The 8156-nt window shown below is 42.7% G+C and overlaps 1 protein-coding gene across 1 annotated transcript; it reads right to left on the bottom strand.

Moving 5' to 3' along the window:
- Positions 1 to 335: 335 nt before the first annotated feature.
- aldh4a1 (aldehyde dehydrogenase 4 family, member A1) lies at positions 336 to 6996 on the bottom strand. Its single transcript, XM_076147270.1, has 15 exons — positions 6859 to 6996; positions 5520 to 5613; positions 5306 to 5398; positions 5041 to 5088; positions 4789 to 4944; positions 4439 to 4588; positions 4250 to 4324; positions 3919 to 4106; positions 3758 to 3831; positions 3337 to 3533; positions 3210 to 3257; positions 2948 to 3100; positions 2344 to 2465; positions 2035 to 2153; positions 336 to 1838 (listed from the first exon to the last, which is right to left on the bottom strand). Exons 1-15 carry the CDS (start codon positions 6897 to 6899, stop codon positions 1726 to 1728), a joined length of 1671 nt encoding a protein of 556 aa, XP_076003385.1. The 5' UTR covers positions 6900 to 6996; the 3' UTR covers positions 336 to 1725.
- Positions 6997 to 8156: the final 1160 nt, after the last annotated feature.

The raw sequence follows: 8156 nt of genomic DNA, 5'->3' as shown, positions 1-8156 counted from the left end.
AGAGACACAAATGAATGGGGGAAAAAAGAAAACCATCCATACCCTTGAGAGCACATTGTGTCTTTCAGTCTCTTAAACTGTTTGTGTTTACTGTGTGTGACTTCTTTAAGACTTTGTTTGGACAAGAGAGGGACATGGAGTGTGCGACTGTGCTTGTGTTTGTGTGAGAGACATCCTAACAAGAGATTTGTACTTTGACAGCTAGACGATGCCAAGACCACCTGCCCTGTCCAGACCTGGTGTCACAGCCGCACAGAAAAAGAGTCCAGACCTCCTGATGTTACGAGGAAGTAGCACAATGTAAACAAGGTAAAGCAGAAAAACACAAACCCAGATGTTGATAGTAATACTTTTATATCTAATGTCAAAAATTAACTCTCTTCAATTTACAGTTTCGCAAGTAGGCACATTCTGGATAATGTTACAAGAAAGCAGAGGTTTGGAGAAAATAAATTGCCACAACTGATAAAAGGCAAAACAGCAGAAATTCATTATGGATGAAGTGATCTGAACCTTAAAACTGTGAATTTCACAAGAGACAGCACAGAGGGGGATGATTATGATTGGAGTATCCAATCAACCTGAAAACCTGAATCAAGCTTGAAGCAGTAGACAGCTAGAGTCACAGCACTCAACATACTCAAGTTCAGAATAAAATCTCAAGTCATCAAATAGAGCATCTTATCTTTCTTTCTAGTACTTTGTTCACATTTTACTTTGTTTTATTTGCAGAAACACATTACAGTAGTAGTAGGAGATGGGCGACATGAGTGGAATCATGAATGATGTCACACTTGTTAATGGCATCATTGAAACACACACTCACACACACAACTTTGACAATCATGAATGATGTCACAGGGGAAGTTACGGGATGTTGTCGATGAATGTGAGGAGGGTTCATGTTAGCAGGCGGTGCTTTGCTCTAGTATTAATAACTTGAGCTGCTCAGGTAAAATTTGGTGCTCCAACATGTTCAACAACCTGCTGGTAAAAAAGTACTTGCCAATACTTTGTTCCAGTGAGGATCCTGTCAGTCCAGATGTCCTCTGCACACTGAGTGCAACTGTTTCAGTATAAAAAGGGATTTCAACTCCCAACACTCCAGAAAACAAACAAGACACAGAGAGCTTTGAACACGTTAAACAAATGATCAATTAAATAAATTCTAATATTAGTTTCCTTGGTATGAGAACCAGACATTGACAGAGAAATAAAATATTAGATGTAACATACTCATACATAGTTGAACACTTTCCATGTTGTGCTGAGCTACATTAGCTTTTTCAGTTTGGTTCAGATAATAATAAAACAAAATTGGGCTACGTGGCCAAAATAAACTTCTTTTCAAACCTCACGACTAATAAAATTGGAGGGGAATTGACAGTCCAGGGATTTCAAACTCTGAAGGTATCAGTAGTAGATATCAGTAGGGGAGCTAGGTGGTGATAGGCTGAGATGTGGGTGGACGTCTTTCACACTATTCTGTTCAGGACAACAAAGTGTGGATTCTGCTGAAACCAGCGCCAGTAGGGGGCGCTTTTGGATGGCTCCCATTTCAAGCATTACATTTCATTCATTGTCGCGGATCAGTGCAAGTTGATTTCAGAGGGAAGACGGCGGCGGGCAGCTGCATTCAGATTGAGGTTTCATTTCACAGTAGTCAGTGGGTCAGAAATGGACGATCAGAAGCATCAGGACCAGGCTACAGTACTTCAGCCCTTCTCAACCCATGTAGGGGTACTTCCACTCTTTGAGGGGGACGTGGGTCTCCTTGACTACCTGCGGTGACGTCCACCTCAAGACGTAATGTTGACCTCCAGGCTTGTCGTTAGTTCCTTCAGAAAGAGGAGAAGGTTGTGGTTTTATACGATACATTTCTGGAATGTGTTTATCTAAAAGCATAAAAGAGTTGTTATCAAAAGCCTATCTGAGGAATTCAGCTCTCCAATCACAAATAAAAGTGGATAAACCTGCAATATTCATCTGCTTACATGGAACTCAAATCTCCTCAGACCTTGTGAGCACTCTTACCTGAGGCTCTGGCGCCACCAAATGGCTGCTGGGCAACAATGGAGCCAGTGGACTTGTCGTTTACATAGTAGTTCCCTGCAGCGTTTCTCAAGGTTTTGGCTGCCTCATGAATAACGTTCCTGGAACATCAAACAATGCTTATTTAGTGTCTTTAACAGGGCACAAGGTGGAGAATATCACAGCGGATAACCCATCTCCATCTCATATATGAAGAAGAGGGAGTCAAGTAAGAATCAAATGAATGAACAATGGAATCCCTCATATTATCAGCAGGATCTAATTCCATAAATCTTGATAAAGACGTCTTACTTGTCCTGAGCGTACACAGCTCCGGTCAGGGCGTAGGGGGAGGTGCTGTCAATCAGCTGCAGCACGTCCTTGTAGTCGTTCTCTGGGTAAACATAAACCGACAGGACAGGCCCGAAGATTTCCTGCGGAAAACATACAAGGTGTCACCATTCATGTCACAGAGAGCCCCAAAACCTCAGTAAATATTCTATTAAGACACTAAAATCACTCATTCGTTATCATTGAATGAGACAACAGCTGAATGCAGGAGATCAGCAGAGCCACAATCCCAATTATCACTATAACAACAGGCTGTGTGTTCAGGGCGTGAAACACAGTGCGAGGCAGCTTAGTTAACCAAACACTGGGGGGCTTTTTGTGAGCTGTGTTTATGTAGATGATCCTCTGCACTTATGGTGGGAAAAGGAGTCAAACCCAGTTATTGCTCCCTGCCCCGCCCCCCCATCTACAGCTGCATATATTATCATTACATTTCCATATAGGAAATCTCAGGTAATTGATGGAACTGAAGTATTTCTCTATGTGGCACATGTTATCACTTATCTATCCAAAGATTAAACATCTCTAAGCATGTAGATATTGGTCAGAATGTGGCGTCTGCTACCTCATTCATGATGGGGTCCCGTGGGTCTTTGGTCTGGATGATGGTGGGCTCCACATAGTAGCCCTTGCTGTCATCGCAGTTGCCCCCTGCAACGACGGTTAGATTGGGGGAGGACTTGGCGTGATCGAGCCACTTCTTTATCCGGCCAAATGACTGAAGGAGAAATGGAAAGAAGCAACAGGAGAATTACAGGAAGTCACAAATAATTAACACAAAGAAATTAAAAAAAAAATTGATAGCAATAGCAAAGTGAGAACTGTACCTTGTCGTCTATCACAGCTGAGAAAAAGGTGCTAAAGTCTTCAACAGGCTGATAAAAGGAAAGGAAAATCAGTACACATGTGGATTAACTTCTTATTTTTCTTTAGTTGACAGATCCTCAGACTCACATCTCCCAGTTTGATCTGCTTGTGGATAGCCAGAAGCCCGTCTTTGATCTGGGCCCACAGGGTGTCTGGTACGTACATCCTGGAGCACGCTGAGCACTTCTGACCTCCATACTCAAACGCTGAACGAATCGTCCCGTTCACCACACTTTCAACATCTGCCGTCTTGTGAACAAAGTGGAAATTCTTCCCGCCGCACTCTGAAATCATGAAAAGTCATTATCAATACGCCACAGAAATACATAACAATGCTGAGGCTAGAAGAAAATAGAGCAGCAGGTAAAAACCGCAATCTGGTCCTACTTCTGTAAAACTTAGTAATACAAAGTTTTGATCAGATATGGATGTTTGTAGTGCAAGAAAAAAAACTATTCACTAGATGACTTCCTGTTTGGCAACACCACAGTATCATGTTGATCCTCACCTCCTCCCACCCGTGGGAAGTTCCTGTAGATGTCCAGGTTCTGGGCGACCTGCTTCCAAAGGCGCTTGAAGGTCCTACAAAAACAACATCAGTGTGTGAAATCACAGAAACAACACTACTATTTTTAAACTCATGTAAAGAATAAAAAAACAAGACATTACGGGACGCTGCCGGTGAAGTTGATGCCTGCCAGGTGTTCAGAGGAGGTAATGGCATCTCCAAACACGGGTCCATCAGCTGGCAGAAACTGGATGATGTTGGGGGGCAGGCCGCACTCACGCAGGACCTTATAGACAGCATAGCTGGCAGACATGGCGGTGTCACTGGGCTTCCATAGCACCACGTTACCCTGAAGGAGAGCAGGAACAAAGCAGGAGGAGGAATGAAACCCCATCAAAGACCTTAAGATTCCAGACAAACACTATCACCCATCGATCGTTCAATGAAAGCTGCACAAACACATGAAGGGATTCTGACAGAGACACTACTTACCATCACAGCCGGGGTACCTGCTAGATTTCCACCAATAGCAGTGAAGTTAAAAGGGGCCACTGCTGCTACAAACCCCTACAGGAAAATGAATAATAAAGAAGAAGAGGCTTTGAGCAACAGCACAGTGAGCAAAATTAGACGACACATACAGGATTGAGACGCGTAACAACAATTGTGAGACATTCTCACCTCCAACCCGCGATAGAGCATCGTGTTCGTACTTCCTTCTGCGTCTAGCGGTTGCTGGTCTTCCAGCTCGATGGCGTGTTTGGCGTTGAATCTGAAGAAGTCGATCAACTCTGCAGCAGCGTCGATCTCTGCCTGTACAACTGTCTTAGCCTGGAATACACAGATAAACATTCAATATGAATTGAGACAAAAGTCAATATCATTACTGAATCAGGCAAAGAACAAGACATGATCTCATATCCTGTAAATTCAAATTCTCCTTAGTGAGGGATTCTTTATGCCAAACCAAAACAGAAGAGTTCATCACATTCGCCCGACTACGACACTACTATAGAGGAGCCTCACTCTACCTGTCCAATCATGGTCTTGGCCAAGATCTCAGCTCTCTTGGGTCCACCGATGACATCTGCTGCCTTGAAGAGGATCTGGGCTCGGTCCTGGACGGGCTTCAGGTCCCACTCTCTCCGAGCGCCAACAGACGCCAGGATGGCTTTGTTGATCAGCTCCTGCACCAATCACATCCAACACAGGTTAAAGGTTTCTATTTGTATTTACTGGAGAACACAGATCATAAATTCAAAACCTCACTCAGTCCCACTCACCTTGTCAGCATAACAGAACTTTGCCACCTTATGCGAGTGATTGAAAGGCTTTGAAATAAACAAAAAAAGGACAATATGAGTGACGGTTACTAGATTAAACAAGCTGATGATTCTAGTCAAGAGGCAGTTTGAAGTATATAAATGTGCTGCATGTTTCTCTGGTGACTCCGGCGGTGAGATGTTCAGTCTCCCAGCTTTCATATCTGTGCACCATATGGAGCAATAGTTGACAGAGACAACAGAACATGCTGTTTGCTCCACTCACTGATAACTGATATCGGATGTCTTTGGTCCACACATGTTCATCTCCAACCACACAGGGGATCTCCTCGGTCTTACCCTTCACATCCTCCAAAGCCTAAACCGAAACAAGATGGAGGCACAGGACTTTGACTCAGGTTCTGCAGGTGTAAGGACCGTTAATTGACGTAAACATTTGTGAGTTGCGATTGTGTGTTGATATGGATAATGGTCCCGACCTTCAGGAGCTCTGCCCTCTCTGGACTCCCCTCATTGAACCCGAGAATCGGCTCGTTCTTCACGTGTACGGCTGCACATTGGAAGGTCTTGAACCTTAAAACACAACAATGTATCTTCAGGGACTCAAACATCACAGATCTGTAGCCATTAGTTACCATTTCTATTCCCTGAGATCAGAAGCTGCCTCTGACCTGATCTGGTCTTTAATTCAGTTTGCTCTGGCCCTGGTGAGAGGATGTCACAATCTTTTAATGAATAGTCAGAAGCTCCCAAAACTGGTTTGAACTCGACTTTCTTGCCAGCCACATGAACCTTTTTTGCAATTTATTTGTCCTGCTTAGTGACAGACAGATAGCAAGTTACACATTACATTAATCCTTTCCACGGAGAGACAAACAGGATCAAGTACATGGTTTATTATCATTTAGTAGCCGTTTAGCAGGTAAAGCATGGAACTAGAATCACAAGAGTGAGTCTGGCAGTTGCGCAATATCAGATATAAGCATTTAACAGCTTATAATATTCAACTTTATTGAGCTTTTCTCTAAAGTTGCTTCCCACCCAGAGAGAGACTGGTGCCCTCAACTCTCACATATATGATTAACTACTCCAGTCTAAACTTACAGAACTGAAGGTCACAGGGCTGAGAGAGAGAGGGTGAGAGTGAGACAGCCAGACAGATGCAGGACACACGTACTCAGAGACATTTTCTTTTGAATTCACCCAAACTTCCCTGTATATAAACACGGCTCTCATCCGGCTGCACACTGAGCTGTTTTGTTTCTATACTGTAGCCACCAACAGATAAAGCTAATAAACATCTAGATCATAAAGGGGTGTGCTGGTTTATACAGCTGCATGTCATTCTGCTGCATTCCACATCTGTCAGGCATTGATTTTCTATAGGCTAAGAAATCCATAAATATAATCAATGAAAACTTGACATTCCCAGCTGCACTTTACAAACCTGCACGTCCGCATACTGCTGCAATAATATAACTATTTAAGTACGGCGATATTAAAATAAACTGGAAACACTTTTATAATGTGTTTACATCATATGGAGCATGAATAAGCTTAAGCAGCTATTCGCCTTTAGAGTGCACTTGTTTACTAAGTGTCATTACATAACACGAGGCAATTCACTTAGTAGAACCAGATTAGCCACATAGTTAGCGATTACTACCCAGGCTACTTAAGAAGACACAATCGAACATCGATCAGGACCGGACAACTGCGTATTGAGGTCGGACAAGTGATCTTTAAGTGACATTTAGTAGAAGTCAGAGTGAAGGTGAGACAGTCTCGTGTCCGCTCATGTAAAACATTGGTACCTACCCCCTCCAGGACTGACCCAGGGTCGCCCGCACACGCAACATGTTTCTGCGGAAGGATGCTACGGAAAACTGAGAGGAAAATGAGCGAATACACCGCTTTTCAGGCCTAATAACCTCTCAGTTCACACATGGGTCGATTGCCGATAAAATACAGGCAAGCGTAAAGATCGGATTCGACAGGAGTACAACCCGGATTACACCATCTACTCGCGGGGCAGGGAGGTGGTTTTTGATGGCGAAATTTCCACCTATTGTCAAATCGTTGCTGAAGTTAAAGGATAACTTGATAAAATTTATCATGTTTTACAGAAAATGTGCAAACAGAAGAAAATAAGCTCGTCTATTGTAATAATCTATTGTAATAATTATAACAATGTCACTAAGAATGTTTCCCCCTGCAAAATGAAACTTCCGTCTAGGGGCGAGGGCGGGTCTGTGACTGGCCAATCAGCAAACAGGAAGATATGTTCAGCCAATCACAGCCGCTCCTGTCATTTCAGAATGAGGAAACTGTATGTATCATAGCAGGTTTGAAGGGGGAGAACAAGAAAACCATATTTAAAGGTATCGATTGCCTGAACCCTTGACCCTTATGACCTCCTCCGCACATAAAGACTGCAACTAAATCATCATGCGTCAATATTTTCTTGTACTTAAAAAAAAATAAATTTCTTCAACTTTTTCGTTGCTCAAAACTACCAACTTTTAGGATTTTAACCCTTTAAATGCCTGTTTAACTATTTGGAGAAATCTCATTTAATACTCACGAGATCCAATCACATATTCACAAGATCTAATTACAGATTCCTTAAACTCATTATATGAACTGACAACTAATTACATATGGTTGGGCTGGTTGGGCTTGGCTTACAAAGTGTTCCCTTACATTTCAACCTCAAGTTTGGCAAAATACACACACATGCTCTCAACTATGCTATACTACGGTAAACAAATGAGGAGGATATAACACAAAATCGTAAGAACATCTTTATTTAGTATTGTAAATTAAAACAATGGCTGTCTGGAAGGTAATAATCAATCTGAAATATCTGTGTTTGCTTTGAAAAGCGCTCATCAGTGTTCCACGCTTTGGTTAAAACCATGAAAAGCATAAATATGATTTGCTCACATTAAAGACACTGTTGCACTTAAACTCATAGTTATAGTTAGTGGCCGCTTGGGGGCGCCATTGTAACAGATCCAGTCACCCATCAGCTTCTCGCCTGACGCCTTCACAAACCGAGCGCGCGCTTATCCACAATGTTACGGTACCTGTATTTTGGACCATCTGACGCTCCG

The sequence above is a fragment of the Genypterus blacodes genome, unplaced genomic scaffold (genome assembly GCF_046128005.1).
Source record: "Genypterus blacodes isolate CSIRO-AG114 ecotype Tasmania unplaced genomic scaffold, CSIRO-AGI_Gbla_v1 ptg000037l_1, whole genome shotgun sequence".
Classification (NCBI taxonomy): domain Eukaryota; kingdom Metazoa; phylum Chordata; class Actinopteri; order Ophidiiformes; family Ophidiidae; genus Genypterus; species Genypterus blacodes.
This window is presented reverse-complemented; position numbering and strand designations above follow the sequence as displayed.